General features: G+C 41.0%; 1 protein-coding gene across 4 annotated transcripts in view; it reads left to right on the top strand.

Annotated features, from left to right (window-relative positions):
• The first annotated feature begins 57 nt into the window (after positions 1-57).
• The window catches only part of PPM1E (protein phosphatase, Mg2+/Mn2+ dependent 1E), a 61,393-nt gene continuing 36,617 nt past the window's right edge, over positions 58-24,833 (top strand). For all 4 annotated transcript variants that reach the window (XR_005956363.1, XR_005956361.1, XR_005956362.1 and 1 more), the window contains exon 1: positions 58-548. Coding sequence is in view for 1 of the 4 variants with exons in the window: in XM_041482437.1 (XP_041338371.1) it covers positions 145-548 (404 nt within the window). In the remaining 3 variants the exon portion in view is untranslated. The remainder of the gene's footprint in view (positions 549-24,833) is intronic.

Raw genomic sequence — 24,833 nt, 5'->3', positions numbered from 1 at the left:
CCGCGGGCCCGGCTCGGGAGCGCGCGCGCAGGCGGCGGGAGGGAGGGAGGAGGAGGAGGAGGAGGCGGCGGCGGCGGCGGCGGGCAGGGAGCTCTCTGCGGGCGCAGCTGAGATCCGCCGGCGGGCGGCCGGGAATGCGAAGCGATGGCCGCGGGCGGCTCGGGCAGCGGCGGCGGCGGCAGCGCGGAGGAGAAGACCTACCGCCGCTTCCTCGAGCTGTTCCTGGGCGAGTTCCGCGGGCCCTTCGGGGCAGAGCCGGAGCCCGAGCCGGAGCCCGAGCCGGAGCCGGAGCCGGCTGCCCCCCGTCCCGCTGCCGAAGCCGCGGGCGACGCTGACGAGGAACCCGGGGCAGAGGGAGAAGCGGGAGCGGCCGCCGAGGCGGAGGAGGGAGAAGGCGGCGAGGGCGATGCCGGCGACCCTCAGCCGCCCGCCCCGCCGCCGCCGCCCCCGCCGCTGCCCTCGCTGCCCCGGCCGCTCTCGGAGTACATCACGGAGGAGGAGGTGGAGGGCGAGTGCCTGGACCTCTGCCTGCAACAGCTCTACAAGTAGTGAGTGCCGGGCTGAGGGGAGCGGGGCAGGGCGCGGGGCTGAGGGACCCCCGCGTGTGGGGCTGAGCGAGTCCCTAGTGTGAGGCTGAGGGACCCCCCTGTGGGGCTGAGGGACCCCCGCGTGTGGGGCTGAGCGAGTCCCTAGTGTGAGGCTGAGGGGACCCTCCTGCGTGAGGCTGAGGGACCTCCGTGTGGGGCTGAGGGACCCCCCTGTGGGGCTGAGGGACCCCCCGGTAGGGCTGAGGGACTCCCCAGTATGAGGCTGAGGGGACCCTCCTGCGTGAGGCTGAGGGACCTCCGTGTGGGGCTGAAGGACCCCCCTGTGGGGCTGAGGGACTTCCCTAGCGTGAGGCTGAGGGGATTCCCCTAATGTGTGGCTGAGGAGACCCCCAGTGTGGGGCTGAGGAATGGAGGCGAGGGCAGGGGAGAATCCCCGAGGCAAAAGAGTTCAGGACTTCGGTGGTGCTGAGCATCCCGGGGTCACAGCGTCCTGCTCTGTGCGGCTGCTCCTGCCCCAAGGAATGCTCTGCTCGGTACCCTCTGTTTGCCTCTGGCCGGGATAGGAGAAGGGAAGAGACAAGGGAGAGCCACGAGCATCCATCTGGAGAGCAGCTTGCTGGGGAGGGAGAGCGATGGGGGAAATGTCTCACGCTCTGGTGCCAAAGGAAAGAGGGGGGTTTGCCTGTGGTTGATTGTGCTGGGGCTTGAAATTGAAATGTTCCCCTGTGAGGGCTGGTAAATGGGGAAACCTCTGCCAAGAAGGGGAAAGAAGAAGGGACAAGGAAAGAGAGGCGGTCCAGTCCCTTCACCCTTCCAAAAAACCACTGCACATGGAGAAAACGACATCGTGTATTCACAGACCAGGGAGAAAAGAGTAGAAAACCTTGGGAGAAAGCTATCCATAATCATGGGGATTTTTCTGCCGTCAGCTGGGGAAAGCCGACTATACTCGGTTCTGTACGGAGGCAGTTTCCAGATCTGTGCTTTCTAAAGGCTGGTGCATAAAGAGGAAACAGATGGGATCTATTCCCAGTGTGGAAAGTCTGTGGACTGAAACCTAAAGATCAGTTACCAGTGCCTTGTATTGTGCTCAGCTCCGGCTTTGAAGGCTCGAAATAGAAACGGTTGTTAGTGGCAATTCTTTAGGAACCTTTTTAAACTGATGCCACAGGAGGAGACAAATGAAGCTGTGAAAATCTGCACAGCACACCGGGGAGATTTTCTGCCATTGAGCCGGTAATTGTAATGAGAGGTGTTACTCAGTCGCAGAAATAAATAAATAAAGAGAGAAAAGAACCGGGTTTTACAACTGCATGGTCTGTTTCTATCCAGTTCTCATCTGCCCTCTGCGTTTGTGGACGGTAGGGATAACACAATGATAGCTGCAGAGGACAAAGCTCTCCTATTCACACATGCTCACCCTGCCACCTTTGGAAAATCTCTGGAATACAGCAGCACATTCATAGGATGTGGTAGAGAGCAGAGAGGCAAGTCCCTTCTACCTATTTAGAACGTGTTTTGTTGGGTTATTTTTAAACAGGCTTGTGAAATCCAAAGTCACAATAGTGAGAATAAAGTTTTAGACGTGGAGCAGATTATTTGAAAGTATTATTTGAAGTATAGCTATGAAATTATTTTGAACTGGAATTCCTCCCCAGTCCCTTCTCTCTCTGCCTGTCCCCATACCCCAGATTCCCCAGTTTCTGAAGCTCATATTCAAGGCTGAAATTAATAAGAAAAAAAAAAAAAAAAAAAGACCTTTCTCTCTGCCTGTCCCCATACCCCAGATTCCCCAGTTTCTGAAGCTCATATTCAAGGCTAAAATTAATAAGAAAAAAAAAAAGACCTTTTGAGAGGAATCTTTTTATAGAGACAGCTCTTGCCAGGTTGTGGCTCTTTGGGTTTTTTCAGCCTTCAGTATAAATCTTTGGATGGCCACTGAATGAAGCATCCCCTGGCTTTGTTTGTGGTGAAATCAATGCAGGCTTCCTCCTCTAGGCAAAACCCAAGGGCCACCTCAAAATCAAGGGAGCAAGGGATTATGTTGTGAGATAATAGTTTCTTAAATGCTTAAATAAAGCATTTTAAAATGTTATAATCGAAATCTAACAACTCCTAAGACTGAGCTAAACTGAAATAGCTTTTTCTTGAATGATGGTGGAATCTGAGGTAAGTGCAAATAAGCAAAAGTATTCTTCAGGTAAGGTACTGTATTTTTAGTTCACTCTCCAGTCACCAGAGAAACTCAAAATGTGACAAGACTATAAAACAGGCAAAAGCAGAATGAGCCAAGGGCTCAACTGGTCGGATGGTTCCAGAGGTGGGAAACTTGATGTGGATGAGTAAAGCTGCTCTTGTGCCAACAGTTATGAAAGTGTTAAAATTTAAAAAAAAAAAAAAAAAAAAAAAAAAAAAGCACATGAAAGCTCATGTAAGAAGGAATATTTCTTTGGTTTGTCATTAGCAGGAGAGACTATTCTGAAGGCATGTTTTCTGCAACTATATATTAGTCAAATGACTGGTTTGCATTCTATGTAGCATGAAGATAAAACCCATTGCTGTGAAAAATCCAACAGCTGTTTTTCAGCTATTTTAAGCACAGAGCTTTAGATCTTTTTGAGGAAAGTAAGACCATTTCAGAAATGAGAACATATTGCTAATCATGACAAAATACAATGTTTTTCTGCCACTGTGTAGATCAGTATCAAAGAGTGATACTGATATTTATGAGATTTTCCTGCTATTTTCCAAAAGACTCATATTCCCCTTTGAGGTTTCCTGTTCCTGTTTGGTTGGTTTTTTTTTTGGTTTTTTTTTTTTTTTTTTTTTTTTTTTTTTTTTTTTTTTTGGTTGTTGCTTTTGTTTTTGTAGAGGCAACATATGCTTGGAAAATTAGATTAATGTAATCTTTATATCTGTCTAAATGCCACAAAATGGGCACTGTGTGTTTCTTAGTGACCCTCCACAGAATGAAACCCATCAATAGGAGTGCATTAGATGGAGAAAATACTCAAAAGGGGATTGCCTTGGAACATTGGCTGATAACCACAAAATGAACTTTCAGGCTATAGCTAGACCACATTATTCAAGAGAAAAAGACAATTTACAGAGCTTCTATGTAGAAACAAACATACTATGGCCTTAAAACTTTAAATATGATGCCCCATCACTTGCTCCTGCTGAATCAGACCTGATTTCTGACTCATTTTAAAGGAAGAAGTTGCTAACTTGAGTAACAAAGTTACATATCATGCTCTGGTCTCTTCCTCTTCCGACTGATACTTTTATTAAACCTGATGCATTTAAAGAGCTGGTTCTTGACAAGACCTCTGAAAAACAAATCAGCAAAGTTGTGCTTGCCAAGAGAGGACACAGCCAGACTCTTACAAGTTGTGTCACCAGGAAGAACAAATTTGTCTTGCTGCTACGCTCTTTTTTCCCTGTGCAAATGAAATGCTTTGAAAAATTTGACTGAATGTTCTTCTTGCTTTTCTTTTTCTCTTTTTTTTTTGTCCCAAGCTTTGATGGGAATAGATATAGTTGGTATAAATTCTAGGTTCAGGTTTATTTTCAGTGATTTTGGAGAGTACAACATTTTTGCTTTCAAATGTTCATTTAATAATTCAAATTTCATTTGAACAAGCTTAGAAAGTAGCCTTGCTTCTCCAGTGCTGAGTTTGCAGAAGATGGTAAGTAAAATAAAACTAAAATTTATTGTTATGTCATCTTAAGTGCTTAACTAAGTCCCTGATGGCAACATGATTATTTCAAGGATTGCAAAAGCCTTGCTTTAACTTGGAACATGAAAAGAAAAACTTCTAAGCACTGTCCTTTTACATTTCTTCACAGAATACTGTGCAACATTCACAGAATACTTAGATTCCAGTGAAATGCAGTATACGAAGTGAGTTCTTTTAATTGATCCTTTGTCTCTCTTCAAGAGAGAAAATATTTTTGCTTATGAATTTCCCACAGTCTTGCTATAAAAAAAATCAAGAAAGACAATGTAGGCTCACCCTTTTAACTCTGGAGTTATGTAAAATGTGGGCAGTAAATGAGAATAGAGGTTTTGCCCCTCAGCTTGCAATGTTAAGCTAAGGAAGACCTTCTCATCGTAGTTTTCCATGAGCAGAAATCCCTTTTTTAATAAATTAAGCTCTTGAAAACTGTTCTTTCTGGTATCTCCATCTCTTTGAGGGGAGAGATTGAATTCTTTCCCTTTAAATAGCAGTTATACATGTTTTTAACTTGCTCTCTAAACCCCTATCAAATGAAAGCTGGCACTGTTGTCACTTTAAGTTGAAATTCATGTATGATGCTGGATGGGCTTTCTTAGCATCATATTAAATAGGTTGTGATGTTTTACTCCTTCATAATTTGTCTTTTATAATCAATTCTATTGATTGCAATCTCAAAGCCCTTTTAAGAAATATAATTAACTACTTGCCATGTCTAATATTAATCACAAGGACCAACAAAAAGTCATTGCATCCTTTTTAACATGGTGCTTTTTTCATCATCTTTTGCGAGGTTTTAAATAGAAATGATAATGTTGGCCTGTGCCCACAATGAGTGACAGGAGGAGATATTGGCTGCACCTGGCTGGGGCATTTTCTATGGTTAATGAGATTGGAGAGAGAACATTCAATTTAGACTTAGGAATATTTAGTCCAATCTAGGCTTGGATTAGATATCAGCAAGAAATTGTTCCCTGTGAGGGTGGGCAGGCCCTGGCACAGGGTGCCCAGAGAAGCTGTGGCTGCCCCTGGATCCCTGGCAGTGCCCAAGGCCAGGCTGGACAGAGTTTGGACACTCTGGGACAGTGGAAGGTGTCCCTGGCCGTGGCAGGGGTGGCACTGGATGAGCTTTAAGGTCCCTTCCAACCCAAACCAGCCTGGGATTTCCCACCCCGAGGCTGTGGCTGTGTTAACTCCCACAGGAGCCCCTCCAGGGTCAGGAGTCCCCTCCAGGGGTGGTTGTCGAGCTGGCTGGGTATGGCTGAGGATGCTGACATCACACCCAAGGAATTTTGGTGCTAGAAGTTCTGGTGTTTCTCTGTGAATTAATCCAAAATCATCCCACAGGAAGGTGTGCAGAAAGTCAAGAGCTTCAGTACTGCTGGTATCTTGTCACTCTTGAAAAGAGCCCATGTTCTGGATGCTGGTGGTGTCATGGCACACACATTTCATCCCCTTTAGCCCAGAAATCACTATAATCTACAATTAGGTGGTGTTTAGAAATAAACAATTTCCAAACACAACTAATTCTCTACACATTGAGGGATTCTTCTTGTTGTTTCTAAGGCATATTCAGCTCACCCTCCCACGCTTTTAAAAATACTGAAGGAAATCAAATATTTTGATACTCATTAAGAAAAAAAAAAGTAATATCAGCTCAAATGAGCTATCTAAATTGCAGATTTACATTTTGTAATGGTTAACATATAAGGTGACATTTCAAAACTTCCTACTTTATGATTAAAAGGATGCTGAGTTTTTCAAGTACAAGGGTGACTATACTTGGAAGTTGCTTTATATAGCATTAACAAAATCATTCTTAGTGAACAGATTATGGAAATATATTCATTCCACTGCTTTTATTTCAATGAACATTGCTGGTAGTACAACACATTAAAGGGAATTAATGTTGTTAGGAGCTTTTCACACCAAGATTTTTTTTGACCCATGAGCAATTTGCACAGATTCTGCTCCTCCTAAGTGAGGCTGTTTGCTTTTCAGTACAAACTGACTGAAGAATTAGATCTGTGCTAGCACATTCTTTTTTTGGACCTTATACAACCACTCTTGAAATTGGATCTTATTGGCCATTGTGTGCAACTACTTTTGACTCTACCTTTTGGATGTGATGAGCTTCATTTCCTCTAGAGAGTTTGTTTGGTAATTCTTTTTTGCACAAAACACTCTGCATAGAACATTTTTGTCCTTAAAATCCCTCATTGTAACTGCCTTTAATGGTGGCAGAGTATTTCTCCACCTGTTCTTTGAAGAACTTGGATGTGTTTTTTTTCATAGAAGGTTGAACTTGTAGTTTGCTTTGCATTCTGTGAGCAGAAGTTTCAGTGCCTTGGCTGCTGTGTCAGTCAGTGATGTTTGCTCTCATTCATTTTTGTTGTCTGGCTAAATTGCTTACATGATCACATTAAAAGCAAAAGCAACAGGGCATGCAGTACACAGATAATGAGAATACTATTTATTACTATATTTGATACCCTGAAATAGACTCTAGCTGTTCCACACCATTTTCTTTCTTCCCATTGTTTGGTGCCTGCTCTTTTTTGGTTTGTTTTCTCCTCACTGTCTAGGAAAGACGTGAGAAAGGGGATGAAATGGAGCTAGCAGTTTCAAACATTAGATGTTCTTTGAAGCATGCTGCAAGACTGTCTTATGCAATGCAATCACAATTATGTAATGCAAATGATTATAAAAATAAATGTATCCTGGGCAATATGTGTGTGAGACATTTAGGAACCCAAGACACTGCTAAATGGCCATTACTACAAGTTGTACTTCAGGGCTTTCTGTTTGGGTTGGCTGAAATCTCTATCACTAACCAAATATTCCAGATTTTTGTTGTTATAACACACTAGTGATTAGATAAAATGATTGCAGACTGTGGACTTGTTTTACAGAAACATTTTCTGCCATGCCTTTGTACTTCATTAAGAAGAAACAACATTACCCGCCTTTAATAAGACATTTTATAAAGAAGTAATCATCAGAGCCATAAATTAGGAGTGCGTGGGAAATAGCTGCCCTTGGGTACTTCTATAATTAATACAGAAGTTAAACAAGTTAACCAGATTGCAGGATTACCTCAGTTTATGTTTGTATTGGATGGAAAACAGCTGAGGGCAAGTAATGATTGAGTAACTGCAGCAGCAATTGAGCTGTGGTGCTGCTCCAGCTCTGAACTCTCTGTGCACTCTGAGCTGGGTGGGTTTTGGTGGCAGAGCAGGATTACAAAGTGGGCTGCTAAACTTTGATCACGGGAAAATGGGTTTGGATGCGCACAAACCTGAAGTGGGAAACTGCAATTACAGGAAAAGGAATATTTGATTAATTGGGTAAAATTGTGGGCAGCCCCCTAATTTTCTCAGAGGGTAGGATTTTGAAGCTATTTTTGCTGGCCTTTGATGATCCAGTAAAGCCTGTTAAATTGTACCTAAAAAATGCTCAACTTTAGTTTCTTCTGCTCTTCATTTACAATGAAGAATTTGAGTACTTTACTCGTTTGAGAATATGATTTTTTCATAGCTCTGTACTTCCACACGATGTAACTAATAATAGAAGCAGCATGTAAAAATAGGCCCTTGGCATTTTAACTTCTTGGCACTTTCTCGAGGGCTGTTCCTTTCACCTCAGGCTATGACCTTCTTACTGAGGTTCAGAGAGCTGAAATGAACGTGGTGAGTTTTTCCTCCTCGGTGTTACAAACACAGGGCTCTGCATGTTAGATTAATTAGCTGCCACAATGATTCCATTCCTTCAGTCCTAACTCCAAGTTCTGCAAGGCTGAAACCCCCCCATGCTCTCGTTGAGAATTCAACAAATTTTTGTTTTCTTTTTCTCAACATGATAAATATTAAAAATAAGATGTTTGATTTGTTAGTCTGTAATAGATTACCTGAAAACCCAGGGAAACATTCAGTTCCTACTGGAACCTCTGGGCCCAACAGTGATCAATTATTTAAAATTCCAACCTGGATAAAAAGCAGGAATTTAGTAAGTTATAAACTAAAGGTACACACTTGTACACAGCATGACATATATTTTAAACTAAGGCTTTTCCAAGCTTTTCCTAGAAGTGGTGTCATTCTGTTTGTCATCTCATTGCTGTGTTTGAGGAAATATTGGTGAATTCATGTATTTATTTATAAAGGTCCCTGTCTAAAACAAGTTTATGTTCTCAGCTCTCTTATTGCCCCTTTCTTCTGAAAAGCTGGGTAAAAACCAAATATTTGGTAATGAGAAGCCAGAAGCTCAGTATTTCTGGGGATTAGAGGAACACCCCTGTTTGGGACAGATGCACTTTGTGCTTGCAGAGCATGGGGTGTTGGGTTATTCTTAGTTCTGCTTTCTCGCTGGAGTTTGCTCCTCAGAGAGTGAGGGATCTACCTGGTGTGACAAGAACTTAACATCTCCTCTTCTTGGTACTCCAAAAAGTTCAAATTTTAAAATATCCAAAGTATCAGATTGTATAAGAAAATTAATTGATCCTAACCTGAAGTGAATTGTTGGGGAAAGTGCCCCCAGTAAAAATGAGCATTGATGAAACAGAAATATGAGCTTTTAACCTCTTACCTTAGTGGTACAAACTGTGTAAATCAATGGAAATTATTGTGTTTTATATACACAGAGAGTGAGAGTCATCACTGTGTAAAACTGGTGCAGCTCCCTGTGGGATGAGTGGGAGAAGCAGCTGCAGGTTCTGGGATGTGTGTCCAGGCTGGAGAGGAGCTGAGCCTGCATTGACTGCTCCCCTTCCCCAGTGCATTGAGAGCCAACTGGAAATGCTTTACAATTCCTCATTGCTGTCAACTTCTCTCAGTTTGGCTGATTAGGAATGATCCAAATGATTATACAGAATTCTTCAAATCTCACTAATGACATTGTATACTAATTTTAGAAAGGCTTTTTTGGCTTTTAGAAACTTATGGTTTAGCACTCCACAATTCACATTCACTTTGTTTTCCTAAGTGCCAATGCTGTCCATGACATACAATAAAGTCATCTCCAAAAACGTGAGCCAAGCCACAAAGTTCTAAATCTGGCTCTGGGGATTAGACAAATTATAGTTTATCCCACAAAATTATTAAATATCCTAAAAATATTTCTCTCCTCCCCAAAATTTTACAATTTTTATGTGTCTTGGGAGATGCAAGTAAAAAGGTTTGTCAATAGTGAATATATAGAGTAGAATAGAATAAATCTGAAAAATGGTTCTTAAATTCATCCTAGCTGGTTGAAAATATAATGCAGAAAGCAATGAGCTCTAAATATTTAGATTATCATTCTTTAGAAAAGCTCTTCTTCCATTTCTGTTAATGTAATTCTATATTAAATAGCTTTAAGAAACCAATTACAAGATATATATTTTATACATTACAAAATATGGGAATTATCCAATAAAAAGCTAGTTTTGCATGAACATATTGAAAACTATTCAATTTAATTTATTATCCTCTGAAAATTGATGAATTTGTGCAATTCCTGTTTCCATGCTCTGTCTGTGCTTCTTAACAGGAATAAAAAGAAAGGTGGTAACTTAAATCTGGAATTTACACCTTGTGGGATGGGTATTATTTTTTATTTTTCTGAAATAGAGATAACAAAGAGAATCTGTTGAGGAAGTACAGAAAGAAAAAGGAAAGCACTTTGAGGAAGTCTGCTTTATGTTTGTGAAGAGATGAGACCCAGCTCATTAAGGCAGTGTGAAATAATAAAACAGAAAGAGGAAGAAAGAGTTAAATAATACCACAAACCTAAGTGACCCACCCATTCACTCCTTAGAGAATCATTGTCAGTCTGTGAAAGGGGTTTGCAAAATAGAGAAACTCCTCACATTTTTTGTCCTGGCCCAGTTCCTGAGCTGGAGTTGGTTACACAGGGCTGGGTTTGTACTTGGACATCCCTGCGAGGTATCGGGGCTGTGCTGTTATTTAATACAGACAAGAATCTGGTGCTTTCTCATGCTCTTGCTTTCATGGGGCTTTGCTATTAATATCCTACTACCAGCTCCAGATGCTTTTCAGGGAGCTGTTTTAGGCTGCACTCAAATGTTTTTTGGAAAGACTGATAAAATAATTCAAGTGTCTCCTTTCGGTGCCGTACGAGGTGTGACAGTGCTCGTTTTGCCTGTGGCTGTCTGGCAGATAGAACAGAAAACATTCAGAGGTGTTAAACCCTGGGAGTGATCCTGGTAGCAGCAATAAACCTGGGAAGTTCCAGGGCAATGCCAAGCTCCACGGCGTGTCTGGAGGTCAATCTGCATTTTTTACATGTCAAGGACTTCCCAAGTTATGTCAAAGGAAGTTTGGGCTAAATAAAAAGGCACAGGATATGACCCTCAAAAATTGCTGTTTTTAAATCCAAGAATAAACTAACACATCCTCCAGTCTCATAAACCCTTATGTCTCAGAATGGAGTTAATTAATTTACTCTATATTTATCCTTTATTTTAAGGAAGATGTTTTGTTTTACTTTTCTAGGAAAAAGGAAGGATAAATACGTAAAGCAGGCCAGGAGGTTGGAAAAATTTATAGGGGAAAAAAGAGAAAAGAGCAAGTCACTTTTGGTTTAAAAGTAAACATTCAAAAATTCTTCTCCACTTAAAAGAATCCTTTTCATTCTTGATCTTTTCTCCACACCCTCTTCCAGTTCAGTGACAAAGTTTTCATTTCTGTAGCTATAAATAAAATTATATTGTGCTGCTGCTACAAGTACAAATCCAGTTGGGAGTCTTGTTGTACAAGTGCTTTCCTTGTACCTCTAGAAAAGTCCCATATAAAAATGGCATTTTAAAATGCCATAAAAATTCTTAAAACAGGAATATGCAATGAAAAGGTGGATTAGAAAGTGTTGCCAAACCAAGTAATCATTGTATCACCACTTAGCTCAAATGATACAACTGATGTAAATTTAAAATAATTGAGAAGAAACTCTGGTGTTGGGTTAACTTCTGAAAAATGTACTTGGAAACATTTTAGACTTCTACTGTGCTATCAAGAAGCTTGGAAAGTTTCCTATAAAAAAAGAACAATCTGAAATTTCAGTGGGGTGGTTTTCCAACAGACATGGCAGTCACCAATAAACCTTCAAGAAGACAGGGGCAGAACGAGAAAATGTAACAGACACAGTATCAATTGAAAATAATTTAAAAAATAAAATTGTGAGGGTAATTAGACCTGAAGCATTGGATCAGCTCAAACAATTAAAAGGAATTGCCAGGATGATCACTTCAGTTCCCTTCAGTTCCCTTCTCTAAACAGGCTGTGTTTAAACCTCCCAGTAAAACACTGATTGCACCTAATCACCCAGTCAGTTGCAGTTAGAGGCTGCAGAGCTGAAATCGATCCAAACCACAGCACTCCTCCCTGTGCACGGTGAAAAATTGAATATTCTGTTTGATCCCTTGGGGAAAACTGCACCTTTTACCCAGCCATGCTCCCTTATTTATTCAATTATATACCTGTAGGGCAACAGCTGAAATAGCATAACTCTGGACTTACAGAATTGTCAGCTCTCTCAAGTTTCAGCATTCTTTTTTTGCCAGTATTCAGTGTTTCTTCCGTGACAAAGGGAGTCTGGCAAGGTAAATAGTTGGTACAAATTGTCTTGTTCATCCAGTGTTTCTGTGGTCCAACCAGCTAGAGATGCCTTTTTGTTTCCAGGAGTAGTTTGAAAAGATAAATCATTCTCTACCGGTCCCTACTGTTGTTTTATACATAGGAAATAAGAATTCCTAATATTTTAGAAATCTCACGGCAAACAGAAGGACACTGACATGGCAAGTTACCCCTGCATGTGGTGCTGATGAATTTACACCAATATGGTTGGGATTGGTAATCAGTAGATTGGTTCTTTCTGACATCTAAGAGAAATTGGTAATTGTTAGAGTTGCTCCTCCTCTTTTGTAAGGGATCTGTTTCTTTACTGGCTGCTGGCAGAATTGAAGTGTGGAGTGATGTGTTGACCTAATATCAAAACAAGGATTTTGCAGTATTAAGTATATTTATACAGTGTATACACTATACAGTATAGTATAGTATAGTATAGTATAGTATATTAAGTATATTTGTAACTCCCCCAAATGCATGTTCCTGCCCACATGCTGGGATATCCTGTAGAAGAAAACATTCCACAAGTATTATTCTTCTCCACAGATTCATCTGTTCTTTTCCACCTCCTGGATCCAAAGATAGTTTACACATCTCTGTTGTGTGAACACAGTCAATTGTATGAGGATGATGCCTCTCTCTGCATTTGCTTGCAAAGATTCATTATTCATTTGCTGTAACCATAATCTGAGAAAACCCAAAATATATGCATGATAAGGCAGGATTTTTAACACAGATGCAAGGCTGATTAATTTTACTGGCATTTTTACTGCTGCTCTCTGTGTGTAGTTATAAAACCATTGTAGTACTCTGTGAAAAGAGGAGAGACTACTACTGTGAGTATGAGTAGCAAATACAAGCTGCCAGTCTCACTTAGAGCAAGGGGAAGTGACATGATAAGGAAATTTTACACTCAAGTGTCTAAAATTGTTGCCCTCATCATAACGCTGGTGGGAACAACAAACTGGGAAAGTTCCTGAAAAATGGCAGTGTAAACAAAGCACTTTGGGAAGTGTTGCCCTTGATATCAGGCTTGAAAATATCATTCTGATTATTTTATCTCTGCAAAATATTGGCCATAGTGCTTAATAATAGGAAAATAAAAGTACACAAATGCCCAGCCCTGTCTAGAACAGCTTTTATCTGTAGCCAACAAGCTCCCCTATGAGCCACCAGTAAGGTCAAATGAGTTTTCTGAGTTAGAAATAACCTGATTTGGAGCATATTAAAAATATAGAATTTGTTAAATGATGTGTTAGTGTGTGTATGCAAGGTCTTGTGGTGAGTTTTTTGTTCTGAATTAAGAATGTAGAAGAACTGTGATGTTTTTCTCTCCATTGTGTCTCAGAAATGCCACAGGAATTGAAATAAGCTGTCCATGCTCTAAGGTGGTTTAGAGTAAAGGTGAGGGAGGGAAGAGTCAGAGGTGATGCTCAGTCAGGATTTAGGCCTTACCACCTGCAGGGAACAGACCTCCCCCAATAAAGTGTGTGAGGCACCTTAGGGAATGTCCATTTATGTAAAAACCAGTGATAATCTGTGGGACTCTAAACCCATTTACTGTGCTCTTTAACTTCACCAGATTTGCTCCAGTGATAACTCTGAGCTGTCATCTCCCTGTTTCTGAAAAATACTTAAACCTGAAGAATCCAATCTGCCTGGTGCATAACCCTAAATGGCCACATCGGATATGGATTCTGCCTATCAGCTCTCTCCCTGTTTGTCTGGAGAAGTTTCATTCAAGCCCTATTGATCACAATTAAGGGTTGAAATTAGAAATTGACTTTCATTAGCTCAAGGCAAATTAATCTCAAGGCACTGGAGGAGGTTGTACTCACTTTCTGTTAGCAAAGTTGACAATCAGGTTCAGCTGGAATCCAAAAGTGCAGTGGGAAGGCTGTATCCCAATATCTTAATGTGACAGCTACCAAGGGAATTACTTTCAGAGCAGAAGAAGGGAAACTGGAAACACTGAGGGGGTGGATGCAGACAGATATGACAGGATTCTAAGAACCTGGGATTCCTGACAGCGTAGGCCTCCAGAGCCCACCCACTGAGCTTTGGCAGGTAATAATCTAGGAAATTATAATACACTTATTTTAAGGGAATCCGTTGAGATGTTTGATCCTAGATCTTCATTACACATACAGCAAGGCTTTTGCTGCTGGAGCTCTGTTATTTTCCCAATTATCTTGAAGGCAGGAAGAGATTTCAGAATGGATTTCGTAATGGTGTAGCATCCAGTGAAGTGAGCCCAAGTCTGACCACGTTCTGCAGAACCTATCATCGTGATATTCATGTAGGAAAAAAATGTTCAGTCAACTTGGATGTGCTGCTCCTGAATGGAGCTGGCTGAGATCCTCATGCTCTGTGTGTGGGTAATGATACTGCAAAAACCTGGCACGGGGAGGAATCACTGCAACTAAAGAGCTGAGATTTACATCCCTCCCAAAACTGCTGGGTTTCTCCAGAAACTCCTCATTTCAACAGAGCAACCCTGTGCAAATGATGGAATGAAATGTTTACAAACAGTGGAATTGGTGCTGTATTGCTCAGCCCATTCCTCTGACACAAAGCCACTGGACAGCTTTGTCTTACAGCTCACCAGATTAAGCACAGGGGCTGGAGCTGTGTGCTCCTACAAAAGCCTTCCTTCTTCCCCCACTCCCACCCCCCTGAACATATTCTGAATCTGGGCTATAAAGCAGTGTGTGTGTAATTGGGGAAAGAAATGGAATATATTTCCTGGTGACAGGGGAGTTCAGGCTCTGCTGGGACAAATGGCAGCGCCTTTAATGAGCTTCACGGTGCAAGATTTAGTGGCGTGGTGGAGGAATTCCTGTCAGAGTGGGGCTGATAGGACTTATCAAAGAGTACATGCTACTTATCTATCTTAGGCAGGGAACTCTAACTCCCTTTAACTGTCAGCACATCTATAATCCTTCCAAGTCTGGAATTGTTGATAGAGTGCCAAATATCTTGGGTTATAGATTGCCAGAAAGAGGGAGATCTGTGTTTGTAATCTCAAACAAAGCAAATGTAGCTGTTTAATGAAATTCTGCTGAGCTTTCTATATGGCATAATATAAGCATGGTTTGTTGTGGGTTTTTTCAGTATTGTTTTGGAGATAAGACAGAGGGATGGGATATAGAGAGATTTGGGGATTATAGCTACCTATCTACAGATAGATAACACAGGCAAACCCAGCCATTTAGCTTGCTGTTTTTGCATGATGGGAGTCTTAATATACACACTGGAATGTTCTGGTCAATTAGTACCTTTGTGGTATTACGAACACGGTGTTAAATGACATTGGAGATGAGACAACGTTGGAGCATTCAGCAGTGAAAAAATAACATCAAAAAGGACAAAACAGCCTCTGCTGAATGGTGTAATCAGCAAGGAGGCTATTTTAATTCTAATTCTCCATGAATCAACATCTGTCTGCTTGCTGGTTTATCTTTAAAGACATACACACACAGACATGAGCGTGCACAGGCTCTGGAAATAAATATATTTTAATTTAGAGCTGATTGAGGCTGTGGTTTCACTCCTGAAACCCAAGTCCTGTGCTAAATCTCAGCACCATTTCTGCCAGCTGCAGTACCAGGGTTTAGCTCAGGGTTCCTGTTCCCCTTCCCCAGTGAGTACTCATCTAAAATTTCACAGCACTGGCACTTCTGCTGGTGATTTACGTGGAGTGCCAGTAGCACATGAAGTGCCACAACAACGTCACCAATTCCTGTCATCCCAGTGCCTTGCCAAGTGAGTAGAATCTCATCACTTTCAGCTCTCTTGCTGCAGCTCCCATTAAGTGTGGAGATTCTTATTGAGAGGGGCACAGCACCTCCTGCCCTTACCCTGCTGGAAGGTATGGCTGTTAACAAGAATAATTACAGCAGATGAGTAATTCTTGTTCCCTGATCAAAACAGAAAAACAAAACAAAAGGGTTATCAGGCATTGGCACAGGCTGCCCAGGGAAGTGGCTGAGTCACTGTCCCTGGAGGGATTTAAAAGCCTTGTGGATGTGACACTTGGGGACATGGGGTAGTGGTGGCCTTGGCAGTGCCGGGGAACAGTTGGACTCAATCTTTAAAGTCTTTTCCAAACGAAATGATTCTATTCCTTTTTTTTCCCCCCTTCGTCCTTAACAAAGCCCTTGGGCTAACAGCTCCTACAAGCCTACATTTTTCTTCATTTCCTTTTCAACTCAAGGGTAATAGCAGTTAAATCTAGTAAAATAAATGTTGATTGATGGAGTTTATTCATCATGCCAGGCTAATGAGGCATCATAAATATATTTGTGAATGTGTAAAATCCATTGGGAGCAATGGTTTCAGTTGGATAAAAGACACAGTCTTCTTGTTTCACTTGTGTTGGAGGGAGGAACCAGCTGAGCATGTCACTGTTGATTCAGAGTTTTTCAACCTTCACTGGTGCAAATAGGTTCTTTTGCAAAATTCTCCAGAGGAGAAACATGACAAAGCAAGCCTGTCTGGTTTTTGAGTTTATCTCCAGAGATGCAATCAAACAGCAGAATCAGATCCTGAATTTCAAGAAGGAAAATACATGAACATTTCCATTTTTCTCCTGCTGACATATTTTGTTTACAGAGTTGTGTCTGACAGGACTTTTGTAGCTCATCAGTGTCCTTGTTTCATTAACCCATGTTTGCTACAGAACTGATTTCTGCTCTATAGGAAAAGAGTAGAGTTCCTATATATGCATATCATAGTATATATTGATAGTAAAACAGGGATCTTGACCTAAAAAACCCCCAAAATCTGCAGTTAATGGTTTGAAAATGTCTGCCTGTGTTTAGAAATGTTTGCCATAATACAGGAAATTACAAAGGCAATTGGAAAGCTGGGATTCCTTTCACACGGGCTGCTCATTTGCATCTTAATGAGATACTTTCTCATTAGTCCAAGAAATGCAGGTCAAAGAACCCAGGCAAAATCTGATAATTTTGCTTCTCTGTACCCCTGCTCATCTCAGGAAATTTGGGTTGAGTCAGTGAATATGGACTGTCAGTTAATTATTCATATTATTTGTGCAGAGAAGAGCAAATTGTCTTTTCCTTGCAAAAATACCTCACCACAGTATCTGTGCCTTAAATCAGTGAAAGGTTTGTTATTTGTGTTGATATCTCACTGCGTTTTGCAAAGTTCAAGAGAATAATATTTCAATATCATGTTCCTTTGGGGATGATGATTGTGCTAGTTAAAATTTCCTGTAAATTGAAATGTTACTTTTAAGGTCATTATTCTTCATGCATAAGAATAGAAAGAACATGATGCATTTGTAGTGGAACAGAGTATTGCTGTGGAAAATGTCAATTGTAAATTGTTCCTCTCGTGTATACAGAGGTTCTGATGTCAAAGGTAAATGTTCTGCTATTAAATGGAATTTCTTTAGCTGTAGAATATGTCCTCAGATTCAGCCCTCATCTTCTGAGGATCACCTTGTCTGATTTGGGACTCAGCTCTGAGAGCCTGTCACATTTATCATGAGCAGCAAAGCCAGAGCAAGTGGCAACATCCTGACTTGCCAGAGGAAATTTTCTTCCTGTCCTTCTTCCATTCAGGTTTTTAATGACCATTCTGTCCTGGGAGAAGTGTTCAGATGTCCTCCTGGCCCAGGCATAGAACAAACAACTCCATGCCATAAACAGCAGGTGAGGGCTCCTCTGCTGGATTTGAAAGTAGTCCAGGTGATCATTTTCCCTCAGCAAAAACTGGAACTAAATCTGAGTGTTTTGACCCTAATTTTCCTGGGATGTGACCACGGAACTGAGATATTTACACTGAACTGTGCTGAGTTCTGTGCTGACTGCCCTAATCTGGCTTTGCCACCAGAATTGGGCTGCATCCCACAACATTCCTGCCCATGGCATTCCCACCCCCATTCCTGGGAGCAGGAGCCTGACCATGAATTATTGCACTGGGGAAAACACAGATTAAACCAGCAATTCATGGGATGGCGTGAGCACAGAGGAGGGAAACTGCTTTTTTAAGCTCTGAAAATGTTCTCAAGATTTAGGTAAATCTTTGTCAGTCTATCAAATTTAAATATTAGCTCCTCAATCCCAAAACTTGCTTCTGCCAAATTCCAATTAGCATTTTTTTGAGGGGAAAGGTTGAATTTTAGCTTTGCCACGTGAAGGCATGCAAGAGCAAACAGCATATCCAGTATATTTACTTTTTAAACAACATAAACTCTTAGGTCTTCCTCCAAGAGCAGCTGTTCTATTCCTGTTATGGGTTTTTATTGCCTTCTGTGTACTTTTTCTTGTTTGTCTGTGCTGGGAGGGGAAGTTGTAAAGAGAGAAGCTGGACTGAGATCCCAATCAGAGACAATATTCACGCAGGGTTTATAAAGCAGGATAACAACATCCCTGCTTCCAGTAACTACCACCACTCTACTGGCTTTATTTTCCTTTAGTGGAGAGTAAACTGCCTTTTTAATAGACCTATTCATTATAACTTAGAAGAATGCTTCTCCCAAGAGGCAATAGTCTGTTCAGAGCCCAGTATTTTGTGTGTGAATTTAGGATGGAGGTTTCTTCCCCTCATGCATCCCTTTACATAACCTACAGTGTGATTTTCCTGCCACTTTGTCACCCTCACCCAACAGCCTGACATTGCTGCCACTGAGTTTATTCCATCCTGAGTAAATATTATATTAAGATATGTCACTTAAGAGAAGGTGTGCATAGCACTGTTTAACTTTTAAATGCTTAACAGATCAAAATAATGAAAATAAATTGCTCCTGAGTTAAGTATAGGAGGAGGCCCATGAATTTTAAACAACTGGCCTCAATTATCCTTCCTCCTGTGGTGCCTCCATTCAGATAAGCCTGCAGCAAAGCACTTGGCCTAAAGATGTTCATATGCTGTGGTCTCTCCATGGAAACAGTCTTAAACCAGAGAAAACAATTCCATTTTTAAAAAGGCTGAATCTCCTTTCCAGTTGGCTCCTAAAATAACTTTGAGCTCAGCCTCACACGTGCTAACTGCGAGTTAACTCGGCAAGGGCTGAGGGATGTTAGAACCATTTTAAGGAGAAAGTTGGGGACACTGCTGTGGCAGTCACTTCAGCTGCCAGTGTGGCCTCAGAGAATGATCTGTTCCTTCACTGCTGCATTTTAATGGGGTGGCCCTTGTGGAAAGCTGAGGATTATGAGCTTTCCTAAACTCATATTGTGGAATCAGAAATTACGGTTCAGATTCTTTCTTTGAGCTCTTTCAGCAGCTGAAGGTGAATGACCTTGTCTGTACTTCCCTGTTCTCTGCAGACAAACCCAAATTTTCTCAAACACATAGGAAAGGGATAGAATCACTGTTTTGGTTTAGTCATAATTAGCCTGAATATTAAGTCCAACAGAGAGTTCCAGTATCTATTAAAATTAAATATGTATTATAATCTCTCTTGGAACTGAATACTGATTTATTTTGCATCATTTTCCTCTCCATAGCTCTTGCACAATAAATTTGCCTTAAGAGAAGGTTGTATTTAAGAAAATAACCCAAATTATTCTGACCATATGTCAGGGATACCCAGCATGTCTGTATTTTACAGACATGACAGCTTGATCCAAAAGACATAAAAAAGCCATTCTTGTTTTGGTGATTTTGGGGAGGGAGTGCTGTTGTGAACAACCTGGCTATTTTAGCAATACACTGGTGGCACACAAAGCCCCCACTGTTCACAGGGTTGGGAACTGGGACAAAAAGATAAGTCAAGACTTTCCTGACTGGATGCCAAATCCTTTGTGAACTGTCTGAAATGCCCAGATTATGTTGATTCCTTATCACCAGGAGAAACAGCAAATGCTGGACAATTGCTTCATTCACATTGCCAGGACGTGACATCCTTTGGGTAAATTATGTCTCCTTTTGGAATCCAAATTATTTTTATCCTAATTTTCAAGGTTCTATCTTATTTTAGTCCATTTGTTTCCTGTTTGTTGATGGCCTGTGCTGTGCCAGCTTCCTGCAGGCTGATGTTCCCTTGTGCAGCCATCAGTCTGTTCACCTTTCAGACCCTCTGTGCCCATTATATCCTCTCTGATCTTGGATGATTCTGTTTTCCTCTCATCCTTCAGCTTTCTTCAAGATTAATGCTGCCATCAGCCTTCCACTGCTGACTCATTCCTGATCTCCTCACTGACCTGCTCCCACAAACTGGAATATGTCAACCTATGAAAATCATTTACTTGAGAGAGAGAATGACCAGGAAAATATATGGATAATTAGATAATCTTATAATTTCTCTTGCTGTTCTGTGCCTGTCAGGTGCCCTCCCCATAAAGCTTAAAGCTGCACCCTATTTTTATCTGGATTATTGCACATATCCAGCCATGGGCCTGCAGAACTGAGGCTTCATTTGCTCTTTTTTTGGAGATTATTATCCTTTGCTCAGAAGCTGCACAGCTCCTTTCCTTCCTGACAATTCTGGACATTTTTCAAGTGTTTCTCATCCAAGAGTTTTCAAACTCATCATTCATCTCCATGACTATCCCTACTCACATGGATTAAATTTTGCCTCAGTTATTTCTTAGCATGGGGAAAAATGGGATTCTGGAATTGATTGGTTTACCAAAGAAAACCTGTATTAAAGATGAGCAGAAGCCTGAGTTTTCTTAACTTCCTATCCTGGCTGCTATAATTTCTTCCTATGCCAAGCTAAGACACAGCAAATAAAATTCCAAAGGGTTTCTTGGGCTTGGTTACACCAATTTTAGCACCATTTTTGTCCTGGGGGAATATTGTCTCTCTAGTTACTCTGAGATACTTGGAATCTCTCAGGAAAATCAAATCATGTTGCTTCCTGTTTTTCTTCCTTGACTTCTTTTGTGCTTCTATAACCTGAGGGGGCTGGGTAAATCTGGAAATGATTGTCAGCCTGAAGGATTTGTTGGACCTGAAATCAGAGGGTTTGTGGTGAGGAGTGAGCACTTCATGCTTTGGTTCTGTTGTCCAGGTGTCCTGGGGACCAGACTGGGCTGCAGTGATGCCAACCTGCCTTCAGAGGCTGGGTGCTAAAGGGACAGCAGGAGGAGGAAAATAATTTATCTTCATGGAGGTTTTTTCAGGGGCCAGCAAGTGAAAACTTCCTCTGAGGAGCAGGGCAGTAATGGGAGATGGAAGGCAGTATGTTCAGTTTTGGATAGTTACTGGAGTGCTGCTGCAGCCATCTCCAAAGAGATTTCCAGTCTGCAAATTGGGGAATTGAGTGGGAATTGAGGCCCCAAAATGTCCTGCAGTGTCTCCACTCCCAGATACCCTGGCCTGGGAGCACAGGAGGAGGGAAGAGGAAACCTGTGCAGCTGGAGCTGCCCTTTGAATTGATTCTTCACTTCCCAGACCAGTGCTTTTCACATGCCCCAAAATTTAAAACAAATTGGAAATATTTCAGAGCTGTGAGTATACACAGCCTAATCTGTTTAATTGCTGTCTGACAATATGAAATCAGTTCTGAATGTATACCATTCAGTAAAATAATAATTACCATAGCAACACACACTACATCTGAAACACAGCTCTTCCCTACAAAAACCCAAAAACAGAAAGCCTGAACTCTTCACACAGCTCTGAGAGCAATTAGTGAGGTTTCTTCTCTCCTTTCAAATCACTGTATTTGAAAGAGGCTGACAGATGTGGAAAGGTAAATAACAATCAAATGTTGTTTCTCCACTCCATCCTTAATTAGGGATAAATCAGTGCATTGTATCTTTTATGGCAGAGATTGTAACTAATTCTGTACCCCAAAGGAGAGAGGATGGCAGCAGTGACACCATCCTGGGGCTTCTCCTCTCCTGCTCCCACTTGACCCGAAGGAAAATGCATTTTCTGGGACCATTTCCCTGGGTTCTTTGTTGCAATTATTCTGCTCCTGGTTCAAACTTGGCAGTGAAGGTGCCCACCAGGATGTTCAATGGGAATGTTAGAATTTGAAACTGTATTTCTGGAGATGCAGTGGCTCAAATAGAGAGGTGACAGCACTTTACTGGGGCACTTTCATGTTCTTAAATATATAAGGCCTTGGCTTTGTGTGTGTTGCTGAAGAATATTGGAAAACAGTGTGGCTTTCTGTGAATATCCTCATAAAATGAGGTAAAATGCTTCAGTTTGAAAAATCACATTAATTTTTCTTTACCTGTTTTGTTTCTCCCACAAGAACATCCTACACTAGATCCTGCTAAGATCCATAGTTCTATTTTTGAGTTTTGCTAAAAGAATATTAACAAGTTTGACAGGAATTTGGAAGTAAAGGTGTTTGCAAGAGCATGGAATTAGCAAATCAAAGTTAATCCCAGTAATTTAGTGCAGTTCAGTCTTTTTCTAAAACGACAATGATAACATCTCTGTGAATATTACTTGATTTTTATTTGGATTTATTTATGTACAAATCTATGTGCATGAAGAGTTCAGTGATTTTCCTTATCTGGTACAGCACAGTTCAGATCCCTGAGTTCATTGTTCCCAGCCACAAAATGACTTTAAAATTTGGTGTAAGAGAGAATAAACCCCCAGTGTGAGGTGTGTGGTTTGTTCCCTTCTGTGGTTTAAAATGACAGAAGTAAGGATGAAGAGATTTTGCCCTGCAGGGAGTAAAAAGCTCCTGAGCTGGGTGAGTGATGGATGGCAGCAGTAAAAATGGTTTTCTTTCCAGAATGAATTTAGAAGTCGCTGGGTCCATAATGTGAACTCTGTGGTCTGCTGCCCTTGGGGGATTTTTTTTTTTTCCGGTGTTTTGTTTTGGTGAGGAAGAGAAACTGTTCTCAAAGATTAGCTTATTTACAGAAGTGCTTATTGGATGTGTGCAGTAGATTTCCTTCCCATTATCCCTTCAGCAGCAGTAGCTGTTCTGGAGGTGCAGGAGATGTTTGGTGCCAAAACCACTGAGGGCTCACTGACAATCTACCCCTTGAATATTTAGCATTGATGACAAACTCTCTCTTGCCTTGCTGTTGATTTATATAAGCAGGTGACCATTGCTACAAGTTAAAAAAATCTCTTTTTTTCTTTCTCAAGCAGTGAAAGGAGTTTTCACTGCAGGCACCTCTGTCCTTCTGTAGGGAAAGGGCCACTTTTGGGTGCTCTTCCCTAAAAGATCCCTCCTGATCCTGAAGTGACAAGTTGCAGGATACCTGAGCAGTGCAGATTATCCAGGTACATGAGAGCATTATGCCATTAGCAGGACTGATTTGTGCCATTTCATTAAGAATTATCTAATGACAGAATGAGAATTTTAAAGCCAAAGCTTGGTTATATCAGTGCACTTAATTACCATTATTTTTGCATGCAACTTAGGTCTGTGTCAGGAAATATATTTAAATTAACTTTTCATGTGCAAAGCACTATAGACTAACAGATAATGGACATTTTTGCATTTTATTCTGCATATTCAGAGTAGCTTTAAATAAAACAACCAATTTTTCCTAAGTAATTTATGTTCAGAGAACAGAATTATTTCTTTGGCTAGCTGCTCCAAATGCATGAAATACAAATACAAATGTGGGAGAGGAGCAGAGAACTATTTTTCTCCAGATAAATACAGAATCCTGTCCTTTTCCACCACTCTACTGATTACTTAAAACAGAATGTCTGAAGTTTTCTGCATTTTCAGCAAACTGCTTCTTCGTGGGTGTGAAAACAACACTTTGATAACTCCATCTGCTTTTTTATCCCTTGTCCTGTTTATTATTTTGTTACAGTGGATTTCCAATTTTTATCTCTGTTTCTCTGGGGAAGAATTTGTAGTTTTCAGTTGCTTGGGTGCACAGCATCAACAAAATCCTTTGGAAGGACTTTTTCCAGGAAGCAAGGACATGTTTATATTTGCAGCTGAAATTGCTTCTTTATTCACTTTTCTTTTTCCCAGCCTGTGCTTTCTGGGTTTCCATAACAACACAAAAACTCTCTCTATAGTGCCTTGATATTTTTTCAACAAAATTCTTGTTTTGTTTCCCCTCTTTTCTCCCTTTTTTTGTTGGATTCATCTCAAAATGAGCATAAATTGGAACCAACAGTAGGAAGAACTTCTTTTAGTAAGGAATTCATAGGTCAGGATTGCTTCCTGTGATCAAATATGTTTTTTCCAGGGAACATGTCTGCAATCTTCACATTTTCCATAATTTTTTTTCCTTATTATTCCATAGAAATATATCATAGCAAGCCAATCTCCAGCCAGGAGATCTGGGAGGAGCTTCCAGCACCTCTGGGAGCTCTGACAGGAGGGGATGGCTCAGGACAGACCCAGGAGGTTTAGGAGCACTCTGGGCTCATTAAGTGGATCCTTCCCAGGCCTTGGAATCAGTGCTGGCCTTCACTGGATGCACCTTTTGGCAATGCCTTCTGATTAAAAAGGCTTAATTTTATTATTTTTAACCACTCTTGTCAGTTTGAAAGCATTAATTGAATTTTGCCTGTGTGTTTATATCTCCAGAGAGATTATTTGTGACGTGAAGGATGGAACACTGAGAAATTTCATGGCTTTCCACTGATTTCTTTTTTTCCCCAAGCTATCCTCTATTGTTATTTCTGCTTTAAATTTCTTTAAACCTTAGCTTTCTTAAAGAGCATTAAATTTATGGAGCAACTTTTGATTTCAGCTTGAGGATCACACAGCAGTTGGGAACAGAGAGCAATGTCATCTTGAAGTCACTAGGTTAGAATTTTTTTCTTTGGTTTGATATTAAATTATTCATCTGGAAAAATGGTAGTAAAGAGATTTAGTAATGTTTTAGTATTACTTTGATCCTGTTGTTTAAAGGTAACTGTCAGAATTTCAGCACATGGGGGATCAATGTTACTCATGCTTTGAATGCTGATGGTCTGGAAATGAGGTAAATTCAAAAGTGTTTTCTAAAGTATTGAGGCCTAATTCAAGGTCAGTCACTGTTGGAGAAATCCTCTTTGCA

The sequence above is a fragment of the Pyrgilauda ruficollis genome, unplaced genomic scaffold (genome assembly GCF_017590135.1).
Source record: "Pyrgilauda ruficollis isolate IOZ18807 unplaced genomic scaffold, ASM1759013v1 scaffold59, whole genome shotgun sequence".
Taxonomy (NCBI): domain Eukaryota; kingdom Metazoa; phylum Chordata; class Aves; order Passeriformes; family Passeridae; genus Pyrgilauda; species Pyrgilauda ruficollis.
The sequence above is the reverse complement of the archived record's forward strand: the minus strand, read 5'-3'. Positions and strand labels throughout refer to the sequence as shown.